This window comes from Cygnus olor, chromosome 6 (genome assembly GCF_009769625.2).
Source record: "Cygnus olor isolate bCygOlo1 chromosome 6, bCygOlo1.pri.v2, whole genome shotgun sequence".
NCBI classification, from domain to species: Eukaryota; Metazoa; Chordata; class Aves; order Anseriformes; family Anatidae; genus Cygnus; species Cygnus olor.
This window is the reverse complement of record NC_049174.1, coordinates 30,192,034-30,205,644: the sequence shown is the minus strand read 5'-3', so window position 1 is coordinate 30,205,644 and position 13,611 is coordinate 30,192,034. Positions and strand designations below refer to the sequence as shown.

Here is a 13,611-nt window from a genome sequence, read left to right as displayed (position 1 = left end):
CACAAAACGCCCCAAATGCAAAGAACGCGAAGGAAGATTTTTCTGTGAGAAATTTCCAACTGCAATTAAAATAATCATAATTACTATATCGCTTAGCAGCGTTGTAACAGCCGATCTAAATGTTGGCTGCTGCTTTTTCACACCGCGGTTGTTTTCCCACTGTGGTATCCACCAGGCCTTTCCCCGAGCCGTTTATTCCTGCCCGCTGACTTAGCGGACAAAAAGTTCACTTTGGGTTTGAAAGATGAGGTTTTGCTGCCTTAGCGCGCTGAAAAGCCTCAGGAATCAACCTGAAAGCCCGCGTTGGCTTGGAGTCGGGGCGTAAGTAAGTCGTTAGCTTCGGACACCTCCCGCTGCTGTTAGCGTGGGCTTGAAAACCTGAAGAGTTGTCGGCGTTGGAGCGTGTGCGCGCTGAGAGGAGCGGGCCTGGATTTTCCCCTCTTACCTTCCCTGGGCGCTCCTCGCCGCTGGAACTCGAGGTCTGGAGGTGCAGGACGGCTCACCGTGGCCTCGAGGGGCAGGTTTTGCTCCCTGCCCCTCGCATCCGTGGGCTCTGGCACTCGTGGGATGATCTCCGTGGGCTCGGAGGAGGGTCGCTGCTTGAACTGGCTCCTGGAGGGGACCGACCGCGAGGCCTGGTGGAGAGGGCGGCGAAGAGGAGGAAGCGAGCGCCTGCAGGCCCATCGCTTCTGCTTGGACGGCGGGTGTTTTCCAGCTGGATCTGCTCCCCGGTCCCGTTCACCTCCAGGCAGCACAGACACCGGCACGAGAGCCTTAGTGGGAGCCAGCAGCAGGCAGGGAGAGCAGGCAGCCCCTTGCGTTGCGTGCGTGTGTCACTTGTGCGGCTGGCCCCTGGCTGTCACAGCGCCCTGTGTGACAAATACCTGATCATTTCGCTTTAGAAGTAGCGTTTTCCTGGCCAGTTGCTCTGGGACAGCAACTCTTCTGTAATGTTTGGGTAGATCCTGGGTTATATTTCTTTCTACAGTGCCTAGTGCGTCGTCAGATTTCTTATGTAAGGTAATATTTCTTTACTGATGTTTCAAAGTTTTGACGAAGTTGTGCTAGACACCACCTGCGTCCTGCAAGGGACGTTTCTTTTGCCCCCACCTCTCAAGACGCTGTAGCCCTGACTGGATCAGGACAGGTGCACTGAGAGTAAGTTTGGAGCCCTCTCACGTTAGCATTGTGAATTGAAATATGTTGGTTTGCACTGAAGGTGCTGAAGTGTCTGCGTGCCTTTTGCACCTATCTCAGTGTTTTAAGAGAAGATGGAGAACTCGGAGCCCACTTTTCAGTTCCTCGATTTTTTTTTTGAGGACATTTTTAATTTTTATTAAAGAAAAAAAAAAGAGGGATTGAGCACAAACTATTACAGAAATGTAGTTTCCCTGCAAAATATACACTTAGCTTCTGATCGAGGTGGTTTTCCAGCCTCTCATAGACTGCTGTTATGTCTAGATCGTCTTTCAAAGAAGCTAAAGATCTGTAGGGAAAAAAAAAAAAAGAAATCTTACTGATGAATATGATGTGCAGGAATCATTTAAAAAAAAAAAGTGTATAATTTGAAGGAGGTGAAACAGCTTATAGAGCACTGTGTAGTGAAATTTTGGTGTTACGTTATAATTAGTGTTGGTGTCTATTAAATCAACAGCATCGTTTAGATCAGTAGTGTGGTAATACACAGGTCAGGCCAAATTAGGAGAAGACTCCAATCTGATGGGCAGGCTTTTACTCTGCGCGGTGCCTAATGACCTTGGCTGTGGTTTCCAGCCTTGCAGTATGGCAATACCCTGGCGTGGAGGTCCTTGTGTAGCTAGTGCCTGATCCTTAGGCAAAGCTAAAGAAGTTGCAGCAAAGTGAGTAAGTAAGTGAAAAAGTGTCGAGGAAATTGGAAATGGGAATATACTCACAAACAAAGTGTCAAACTTCCACAAACCCTGCAGATGTGAGATACTCTTTTGCTTCCTCTGCTTTAAGAGTCCTCAACCCGTGTGGCTAGCAGAGCCTTTACTGAACGGTTGCTTCGTGTAGGTGACTTAGCAGGAAGCCGCAATCATGTAATTGCATAATAAAGTAGCAGAGTCATTATTAAGGAGCACAAGCTCTTATTAAAATTATTCTTGTGCTTGACCATAACCCTGAAACTTCAGACACCATTTAATCGTTATAATGTTGTGTTTAGGCTAAGCATGTTTCTTAATGACCTACTACCTAGCAAAAATTTTTAAGCTGTGTCAAGCCTGTCTTCCCTGGGAGAGAATTACCAAGTGAATGGAAGTTTGTACGTAACATTTAAATCTCAAATCTTTTAAACTTTCCCCATCTTAAAATTTACGTTTCAAACTTGATGTAGAAGTTTCAGACAGCTAAACGGGGACGGTATGAAGTTCTTTATTCCCTTAGTTCAGAAATGTCACTCGGCAGCAAAGCAAGTTTCAGAAAGCTTACCTGGGAATGCAGGGACTGTCGAGCGGTAGTGACACCGTCCTTTCAGTTGTGTCAGCTTCCAGCATCACTGATTGCATTAACGCCACGAGGCTTAATGTTTGCTCAGAGCGGAGCTGGGGGAAGTATTTCTGTGTAAGTGCCTCTTACCCTCTCCATTTGAAGTGTTTTGTTTGAATTTGTAAGTATTTTGGCCTTTTTAAAGTGGATTTATGTTTATAGTCACGTCTTTGTTTTCAGCTAAGCCATAACATTAAAACTGTGACCTTACGACCAAATGGTAGAAAACTGTGCTGCCTGATGCTAACACTAAAGGATACCAGCTTCCTGACGATTGATAAGGTACCGTTTAAAGACGCAAATGAAATGCGGATGTATTTGGATGCGGTCCTTCAAGACAGGGTTCACACTGGTAAGTGCGACTGTTGTAAGTCATGTTAATAACAGCTTAGAGGCGGGTCAGCGCTGTGTTTTCTTTTTTCAACTTTAGCCACTTTGTCCTCCTTGTGTGGCTTTCTGTGCGTGTTATATTTATGTAAACTCTTCTTGCTGTCCTTAAACCCCAGTTTTTGTTATGTACTTTTCTTATAATGTGCCTTTGTTGTGCTGAACAATAAGAGATAAAACGTGCGGGAGTTGTTTCTGTTGTAAGCCTGTTGATATTTGGAAAACCTTGTCTGTTTATCACACCTGCATAGTCTCTTTCCTTTTTATTTTTCATCTTAGATTGTTGTTTGTTTGTTTGTTTTTAAAGATAGGAATTTTACTGCACACTAAGTAAATGACCGATGTAAGGGATATCCATAAACACTTGCTTATGTCTGTGCACTCAGAATATTGCACTGTCTGTTGGCAAGAAATCTATTGTGTCTCTTCCAAAATCAACTGTAAAATAACATCTTATGTAGGAATGCCGATCAGTTAAATGACCATCAAACCAAACGTTGTGTACTTTTCCTGTCAGCTGGGAAAGCCTCTCAGGGATCTGGCAGCTTTGGAGGTGTGCTGGGCAGCAGGACCACACAGAAGGAAGCTAACAGGCAATTCTCTTATATAGAGAATCAGGTTTGTTAAACTTCGTGTTTTTCCTCTTCTCTAATTTTATTTCCTTCATTTCCTTCTCTCTTATTGCATGTTGTAAAAGCGCTATGAATACTTGTCTTGCATCCAAAGTCTTTGTAATCCAGAGGGCTTGTACTAGGCATGCACGGGATGGTTGGCAACAGTGCGTCCTGCACGTGAGGAGACTCGTCCTCTGTACGCGTTCAGAAGTTCAGCATCTGCCTGCAAAAGACCGAGTTTGTTCTTTGTGCTGAGCTTTCAGTCAGGCAAAAAGCAGCAAGAGAGGAAAAGCACATGACTGAGACTTGATTTTCTGAATATCCTTGTTTGCACTGAACACCTTAAATACACAGCAGCTGAACATGTTGTGATCAGCAGAGGTCTTAATGACTTTAGTAGACTTCAGCCACATGTATACATTGAAAAGCTGATGGTCGAATTTTCGTGTCAGAGTAGAGTTACTGAATTTGTGCCATTGTGCTCATTTTTGTGTGTGGATTTTGCAGGCTTTTACCTGGAAGTGGTTTTCCTTCAGAAGGCTTTTGTTCTTCCTTTTCTGCCTCCATAAGACAGATTTCATGGTGTATCTCCCAGCTTTAATTTACATTGTTATCTCTATGAATATATTTTTATTACAGCCCTGAGGGCAAGTATTTTTGACATTGTCCCAAAACAAATTTTACATGTTGCTTGGAGGCAATCTCGCAGTAAAAACTCGAAAGCTGTGTATACAGTGGTAAGATTAGACATGTTTAGTTTTCAAGTCTAAAATTGACCAACATTCCTTAGTCAACCAGCTATTAGCTCTTTTCATTGCATTGGCCCTAGGCTGTCAGGGCACTGTTCTAATTGTGTGGTTTTTAATATGGCTTTTTTTTTTTTCTTTAATACCACCCAGAATTGATCAGAGGGTGGTTAGGAGTTGTGCCTTGGGTGATTTAACCTGAAAGCACGTAAAAGGGATTTTAAATACAAAAGTCCAACTGATTTAACATTGGAAGATGAAAAGGGAACTTGGTTACTGCGACAGAGTTTCGAGCTTATGGCTTGTATTGATACAGTAAAAAGTTTGCATACCTCTAGTTAGTGTTGAACTCTTATTCTATTACAAGTAACGTTTTTCTGCTTTTGGGTATTATGCTGTGTCAACTCCAGCAGTGGTGTAAATGCTAGTTTAGACCCGTGGTGGTTGTGTTTTTCACTGTTTTGATTGTCTCCCTGTCCCCTTCCACTTGGGTTTTGCAGCCTCCCCCCAAACGAGTGACCGTGGAAAGTAAGGATGAAAATCCGTTCCGCAAGGTGCTGGGTACCCCAGCCAGAGCACCCGTTAAGAACTCTGCTGGAACTGGAACACCTAGCAACAGGGTGAATGTTGCAGCGTCTCCTGCCTCATCCACCCCTCACAGAACAGGCTTGCTGGAGAATCGGTAAGAGTGTTATCCTGTTATCTTCCACAATTTTCACTTTTATAAGTGAAAAACGCGTAGAAAGCATTAAGAAGTTTTCTGCAGTTGGAAGAGGCCTGTTTACTAGCCTTTCTGAAAGAATGACCACTTCAAAAATTTTCTGTCATTAGCGAAAAGAGGAAAAGAGCACAACCTCCTGGTTCAGAAATGAGTGAAGATTATCCCAAAGAGAATGATTCTTCAACGTAAGTAACTGTTGTTTCCAGTTTCTGATATAAACTCTGTTGGTTTGTAAAGGTATTTTTTTCTGAAAAGAGTGCCTGGCTGTTTTCTGTCATGGCAATGTTACAGGCCAGCCACTAGTCAACTTCTGAACACCCTGAATGCTAGAAGTGGGGTTTGCATTCAGGGTTAACGAGGGAAATGCAATCTGATATAACAGTTGATTTACAGGAGGATGGCACATGCAAAGTTTGTGTCACCTTCCTTCTATCAGCTTAATCTGGGTTGTCCCACATGCTGTACACACATAGCGATAGGTAGCTTCTTTCTTGCACTTGTTTTGTTTTTTCAAGACAAAATTCACAAAGGGAAATTGTTGTTTGTAAAATGATGTCTGTGTGCACATCTACATTTAATCATAAGTTAGAAGTCTTGTGTAAATGAATGGATTGAACTTATTTGTGAGCAAAGTTTTACCTGTTCCATAGTCAAGTATTAAAGGTGACAGGACATAAATGCTTTAAAATAAGTTGTAAATTGTCAGCCAGGAGTATCCTGCATTTTCTCTGAGTTCTGACTTTGACTCTTGTATATCTGCAGGAATAATAAAGCCTTGAGTGATCCAGCATGGAAGTACTTAAACAGTAGCAGAGAGAAACAGTTGAATCTGAAGCAAGCAGAGGAAAATAGGACATCAGGTAAAAAAATAAAAGTAAAGCCGGATGATAACTGTTTTTTCCTCTGTTGCTATTAGCTCAGAAAGTTGCTGCAGATGTTGTTTTCCTAATCTGCTTTTCTTGTGCCACTAACTTTCTTGCTTCCTACAGAGCCATATCTGAGATGCTAACGTCTTGCCTTTGTTTTCAAAGCCTATCCTGGCTTATCTGTCACTGTTGATTAGTGTGACCCTGAACCCTGCACTTGGCTGCCGAGGCCAGCTAGTGTGTTTGCTTGTCAACAAGCAGCCTCACACTTTGTTCCAAGTCGCCCTTCCTCTTGGGAGGGGATTCCTATGAACATCTATCTAATGATTCCTCTCACTCTCTCTTTCTTGTTTGTCTTTAAAGCTCTTCTTTGCTATTAATGCCCACACAAATTGTAGGATTTTTTTTGTACTGAAAATGCATACTGTTTGCTTTTACCTCCCTACCTCTTCCCCAGAATTTAGAGGGGGAACTCTATAGGGCCAGGATTTTTGTTCTGTTTGTACCAGAATTCAGTTGGATGCTGATGTGTGACAAGGGCTTATAGGCAATATAGTAATATGGACAGAATGTACATAAGCTGGTAATGATCACAGCTCTTTGATTTTACTTCTTAGTACTGAGCCTCTTTCCCCATAAAGAGGAATGTATTGAAGGTTTTGCTTTTATGGAGAACATTGCTGAATGCATTCTTTGTTTTTTTTTTTTTTTTTTTTTTTTTTTTTTTTTTTACTGCAGCTCGGATGGCACAAATATATTGCTAGAGGAGGAGCAAATAGTGTCAATGTTTATCTCTGAATGAAAATTTGGTTTGCTCTTTAAAGTCAAAGTCAGGCTCTGTCAGTGTATACCTGGAAGTTCAAGTAGTGGTCTTGAGAACCTCCTTTCCTTTATATGGCTGCATTTTTGAATGTTGCACAGCTTCAACCATTCCAAGCTTAGACAGAAGTAAATGTTCATTTATTATCCAACCTAAAATATGCTGTGATTCACCTCAATAGATGTTGGGTTTTTTTTTTTGACTCTCGAGAGCATGTTTTTTATGCAGCACTATCCGAGGCATTAGAATCTCAGGATCTGACACAATGATTTTAAGAACGATGAAACAATTGTATTTTGCACCAAGTGTATAATAATTTACTGTGGCTTTTGAAGTAGGAAGAGAAGCTGTTTTCAATTCTGTATATTTACTTTGAATTTTGAGAGAACTGTATAGGGAATTATTAGTGAGGTTTCTGTTTTGCGTATCATATATTTGAACAAAAGGTGGTAATTGTTATCTTTCAAATAGTTAAGGCCTTTTAAAAGTTAGTAACTGATGATAGTTAATTATTTTAAAGTGTTATATGTTACAGTTTGGGTATGATAGGGATTATGGTGTTAAACTCAATTTAAACTCCAGGGTGTCTTTACGTACATATTATTAATATTTGCATTAGTACTTCTAAGTAGGTGCATTTGTACTATCTCAAACAAATCTTGAAGATAGTATTTGAAGATTCAGAAACCTTTTTATTAAATACTTTTAAACCATTTGTGTATTGCATAAATAGCTGAGTTACCTGGAACAAAGTGACCTACCTCTCCGTTTTTGTTTTTTAAGGCATTTTACCACTGCAGTCATCATCCTTTTATGGTAGTAGGTCCTCGCCAAAAGAGTACTCTACTGGCAGTTCCACCCTGGACAGGTAGGACTGATTCACTGGTGTGAACTGTAAATGACAGTCCTTTCCCAGGAATTAGGTTCTTCAGTTTCCTGTGCATTCATCACATGCTGTAAGGCTTTTATGCATAAAATGCTTATAGCTTAAAATCCAAGCGTTCAGTGCAGCTACAATTGCTCTGACACCTACAAACTCCAGCACTGCTTGCAGTAGATGGATTTTCTAAATTCATTCGAGTTGATTATAGTCATTGTGAGTGACTGATGTAGATGATAGCTAAACTCTAGTTGGTTCAAATGACATACAGACTCTGGAACTTGAGACTGAATCTTTGCTTCTTATTTCCCGAGTAGATAAATGGCATGAAACTATTTTAACAGTATTTTAGTAATACTGAATCCCTCTGAGGCTGGGATTCTTCTGTGGTAGATGCTGTGTAATCAGACTGTCAGCCTCTGCCCTAGGCAGGTAAGATCCAAGATCAAGGAAGAAAAGAAGCATTATCCACTCTTTACATGTGAGGGGCTGAGGGCCAGAGTGATTAGGTTACAAGACCGTGAGGCTGAAAATGAAGACTTTAGCCTAGATGTGAATTTTAAGCATATCTTATGACTTAGGATCTCATGCTACACTGTCATTCTTCCTCTCCTTCACACAGCATGGAGAATTGGCAGAATGTCTTAAAAACAAAAGGCCTGGTTATACACCTGTAGATGTAAAGAAAGTATTTTAAGTGTTCTAGACAGAAGTTTGCATTTTCATACCGCTTCGGCTTTATGATACATGCCACTTGTCTCGTGTGACTTTACCAGTCCTTGTCATCTGTAGTGATACAGTTTCAGTGTCATGAACTATTGCTATTTAAGGCAGAGCATTAGAAATCTTACACTTCTTATTCTTTAATGCTTATAGGTCTGGTGTATCCAGCCAGACTCCTTCATCCAAAAGGAGCCTGGGATTTCTTTCTCAGCCTGCTCCTCTTTCTGTTAAAAAGATGAGATCTAATCAAGATTACACAGGGTGGAACAAACCCCGAGTGCCCCTTTCCACCCATCCTCAACAACAATTACAAGGGTAAGTTTAATTTTCTTTATCTGTCATGCATGCTTTTATCATCAGAACATGCGTATTCTTGTTATAATTGTTTCATGGGAAAAAAAAAATCCTGAAATCTATGAACACTGAGACAGGGAGCACATTTCCTAGTTTGGAAAATATGTATTCTTAAATTGACTTCCTCAAAATTTTAGATATATGATAATTTCAGGTAATTGACATTCCTTTCACATGCTTCCATGGTTCATTTTTATATCTTGGGTATATACACACACGTTTTAATATTTTGATTGTAGAAACTCATGGATGCTTTCCTGACCGTTGCTGCCTCCTATGTTTTCAATTTAGTCTGAACGGCAGAAGGACAGCTCCAATTAAAACTGCGTGGGGAGTGTCTGGGGTGATGAATGTCCTACGTGATAGCAGTGCCGTGTTTAACACTGGCACGTTTACACATTTACATACATACCGTGTTTAATTTTCTGTTTTTCAGGTTTTCAAACTTAGGAAACACCTGCTATATGAATGCCATTTTACAGTCCTTGTTTTCAATCCAGTCTTTTGCTAATGATTTGCTCAAGCAGGGTATCCCGTGGAAAAAAATTCCACTCAATGCACTTATCAGGTAAAATTCACTTTCTGGAAAGGGTATTTTCTCTTTTGTTACTGAGAAGCTAGCATTCCCAATACTGAAGCTCCTTTGTAGAGGGTAATGTGCATGTGTATGTAGATGTGTGAGCTGATTGTGCTTTCCTTAAACTCTGGATAAAATGTAGGGGATTGTCAGTCCATTTTTTTTTTTGCTCTTAGAAAAATAAATCCTAGACACCTCTGTATTCTGGAGCTTTACTTTAGAAATAGGAAGTAGGCTTTTAGGATTTGCAATGTAGAGTAGTCCTTCATGTGTTCTGCTGTATATCTAGTGGTAGAGTAAAATGCTTTAGAAGTGCAAAAAACTTTGTAGTTGATGCAGAATAACTTCTTGAAACATTATCAGCTAGTGTTTAATCTGATCACTAACTATACTTGCTACATGAGGGTTTATGCCTTTTTTGGAAAATCTGCTTTGTCTAGTAGCTGTGGAGAGTGTATGTGTTGTGCCAATTTAATTTTTTTCTAAATTCAGATGAACTCTCGGTTCAGACAAACCTCATGTCAAGAAACTCCAAAGGTTTCTGAAATATGTAAAGCACTCTTTTCTCTTTGAAATTTTGAATTCATTTGCCATTCAGATTCTTTGTATGTCTATCAGAAAGACAGACTGCCATTTGCATATGCACTGTGCTCTCTGCCATTCAGGATTTTTATTATATGTGCTTTTGTGTACCTCCTTTTCTTTTCCTTCACTAAACGAAAAAGATTCAGGATACCAGAACCATTCCTGTTTCCATTTCATCATCCTTTATATTGTTTGGGGTCATTTCTATTTTTGCTGTTATCTTCTTGAACTCTTCCCCCTCTGCTTGGAATCGGAGGCTGTTCCATGTACCTTTTTGAAATGTCCTTTTCCTAAATTTTGTAAAAAAACAAAAAAAAAACAAAACAAAAAAAACCACTTTTGAAGTTTGTGCCTCATATACCTAAAGGCAAACTGTGGGTAGAGCTAGTGCTGGAGTACATCTGATGGAAGGCCATGTGTGATCCTGGCTCAAGTACAACAGGTCAGAGTTGGTAGTATCTAGTTTGGTGTCTACTAGTTTGGGTATGGGCACTTAATCTAACACGGTAAATGTTACCTGGTTTAACAACAACTCCCTGTCGACTGTTTTGTGGTGAAAAAGCTGTTCCCTAACACGCCTCCCTTAGCAGTTGTAGAGGCGCAGAAGAGCACAGAATTTTCCTGTAGCTCAGCAAAACAGTAGAAACTTGTTGAGCTGCAAGGAACAGATCAGATACTTTTGGTAACTGAGTATTAGGTGTTGGTTTGGAGTGGGAGGGCATTGCACGGGTCTGTCTTTCTCTCTTATTTTTTGGTTTGTCATGGAACACCATGGAACATCTTCCCATCATCTTCCAGTATATGTACTATGACATAAACTGTTGTATATGGAATGTACCAGTGTGTATTTCTGTGAAACTGCAGTTTCACAGTTAAAGCAGTTAAAAAAGATAAAAAAAGTTAAAAGATAAAAAAGTTAAAGTAAAAGATAAAAAAGTTAAAAAATATAACTAAATTGCATTAACTGAGAGGCAGGTAAAGTCAATTTCAACAGTGCTTTTTAACATGGTTTTCAGTTACACTGCGTAGCTTGAATCAAGGAACTCCTCATGGCCCTTTTTATTACAGCTTTTGTTCTACCCTGTTATAATGTTTCACTACCAAAAGACATATGGCTTTAAGCTGAGTAGAGTGGAAATCTTTTAAACAAACACACAAAATCTTTGCCCATAAAACTTGAATTTAATGATTTATGTGTTGCTTATTTGGTGCCATGTGATTTAATATCTCCTATCAGTATTTCAGTTTTCAAAAAGCATTGCTTTTTATCACATTGTAAAAGATATTGCAGAAGTAAGTTTATAGAACTTGATAAGGCTCTTCTCTTTACCTTAGAAAATTCTGGAATTCTTTTGTTTTTTTGGGTCCTGTGCCAATGGTGATCTCAAGTTAGAATTCAAAATACTTGAAATGTAAAAGGCTATTTTCCATTTTCTGAAATATTTTCATACAAAATCCCTGCACCGCTTATCACAGGGTAAAAGCTTTTAGGAACTTTTAAAATCAGATATCATGAGTTTTATTGCGTTTCTCTGAAGTCGTGGACAACCAGTCGATGTTTCATCGCATTGACTTCTGCAGGCGTTTTGCCCATCTGCTCGCTAAAAAGGATGTCTGCAGCCCTGAGGTTAAGAAAGAGCTGCTCAAGAAGGTGAAAAGTGCCATTTCAGCTACTGCAGAGAGATTTTCTGGGTATATGCAGAATGTAAGTATCGTAGCATCTAGAAAGAATTGCGTATGTTGTTCATTGTTTGGACTGCATTGTCAGGCTTCATCTCTGTTTGACAGTGACTTGAACTTTTGATTGAATGACAACCTTTGCCTGCTGTTTGTTAAAGCAGAACTGTCTTAGTATTGCTGAATGCAGTAGATAGAAATGTAACTTCCCTCATCTGCATGTGTGAGAGGTACTGAATGGAGTTGTAGAAAATAATTTGTTGAAAATACCCTGTTTCTAGGATGCACATGAGTTCTTGAGCCAGTGTCTGGACCAGCTGAAGGAGGACATGGAAAAATTAAACAAAACTTGGAAGAGCGAGCCAGTCCCTAATGATGACAGCTCACCTGGACGGGCTTCTGATGACCTCTCAGCCACCAAAGTTTATACTTGTCCGGTTATCAGTAACTTAGAGTTTGAGGTTCAGCATTCTATCATATGTAAAATGTAAGTACGCTTCAGAACCTTTCTCATACTTATTTAAATGATTGGGAAGAGTTTGCATTTTCTAGGATTTTATCTGCAGACTATAACTAGAACTAAGTAGTAGTATGTTTTTTTCCAGAGCTAGATATTTAGAAAATATTCTGTGGTCTAGAAATAACGTAAACCTCACATCACGCTGTCTGCTCTTGCAGTCCTTCTTTAAATAGTCTGTTACCATTTAGTGCTTTGTTACATATCCATTGGAAAGCTGCTGTGCTTTTCTTTTTTGTCTACGGCTTGTATGAGAATAGGAAGAAGAGGGTTCCAGCCAAGCAATGTCTCCTCCTAGAAAATGGGAAGCTGTATTTTTCTTGTTCTTTCTAAAGGCTTCCAAGGAATGGTGTTTTCTTTGGTCTCTGTAGGTTATTGCAGTTATAAACCGGTATCTCTTGCCATTTGTTGTTTGTGACCTGTGCAGGAGATTCACATACTGGATGCTTGTATTCCACAGAATTTTCATTAACACAGATACTTGGGAATATTACTTTCAGGGTGTAGTGCATCAGTTCCCTAAAATAAGTAAAAGTAAATTACATGCAGATAATAATTACTGAAGACAAGAGACTATAGGATCTTTAAAAATAAATAAATAAATAGGGTCTTGTTTTACACACATAGATTCTACTATTTTGTTTTGAAAGAGTTACAAAGTATTTTGGGGCTTTCCATTCTTCTGGGGCTGGGCTGACTCTTTTTTCTCCTAAGAAAGTTGAAGGGAGACTACCTGTTCAGCTACATGGCAGTCACTTTGGTTTGTTGTATACTTGATCACTTGGGCTCTCCAAAGCAGTTTTCACAGACCAAGTTTTTTTGTTCTTTCTCCTACACAGAAGTTTCAGTTTCTAAAACATCAAAGTGAAATCCCAAAACTCAGCTTTGTCATAAGCATCAAACACTTTCATTTTAATATGGGTAAAAATAGGTTGAGAGAGATGCATATATTTACTGGGAAGTTACTTTAGCCTAAAAACATATACGTTGTCATTAATTTCAAGTTTATTTTTCATCACTTACATGAGCATGTTTCTTTTTTAGGTGTGGTGAAACAGTCACCAAACGAGAACAGTTTAATGACCTCTCCATTGACCTTCCTCGAAGAAAGAAATTGCTTCCATCTCGATCAATCCAGGATTCCCTTGACCTCTTTTTTCGGGTACATAGTTCATATATTTTTTTAAATTCACTGTGGTATATGTGCAGATTCTGTACCGTATGGAAATTTTGATTGCATAGCTGGTTATTAGTTTCTATGACAGTGATTGAAGATACATGAAATAAATAATTTTGCGCTCTTTTGAGGTTGGGACATTAAGATTATACAGGAGTTCTTATGGTAAAATGCTGTGCAGAACTTAACTAATTTTTATAACGTTGCTGTGAAATAAGTGAATTTCCATGTTATGTGCTGGAAGTGTTGAGGCACAAATGAAAACAAACAAAAGAAGGGAGATTGTCAGATTGAAGTAATCACTCAGAAATTGCTGCTTCCTCTTCTGGGCTAGGATGCTTCAACAGTTTGTGCACCGATCTAAATTGGCATGGAAGAATATCATTGCACAGATCTATTAAAACAAACAAAACTATTATTTTAATATATGCATGCTCATCTTGTAAGTAGACTTGCAAG

General features: G+C 39.5%; 1 protein-coding gene across 2 annotated transcripts in view; it reads left to right on the top strand.

Moving 5' to 3' along the window:
• The window catches only part of USP37 (ubiquitin specific peptidase 37), a 35,313-nt gene that overhangs the window by 1,755 nt on the left and 19,947 nt on the right, over window positions 1-13,611 (top strand). For both annotated transcript variants that reach the window (XM_040561087.1, XM_040561086.1), the window contains exons 3-13: window positions 2,689-2,860; window positions 3,413-3,513; window positions 4,756-4,937; window positions 5,087-5,161; window positions 5,739-5,836; window positions 7,446-7,530; window positions 8,419-8,580; window positions 9,056-9,187; window positions 11,363-11,486; window positions 11,740-11,945; window positions 13,020-13,137. In XM_040561087.1, coding sequence (XP_040417021.1) covers window positions 2,689-2,860; window positions 3,413-3,513; window positions 4,756-4,937; window positions 5,087-5,161; window positions 5,739-5,836; window positions 7,446-7,530; window positions 8,419-8,580; window positions 9,056-9,187; window positions 11,363-11,486; window positions 11,740-11,945; window positions 13,020-13,137 — 1,455 coding nt within the window. The remainder of the gene's footprint in view (window positions 1-2,688; window positions 2,861-3,412; window positions 3,514-4,755; window positions 4,938-5,086; window positions 5,162-5,738; window positions 5,837-7,445; window positions 7,531-8,418; window positions 8,581-9,055; window positions 9,188-11,362; window positions 11,487-11,739; window positions 11,946-13,019; window positions 13,138-13,611) is intronic.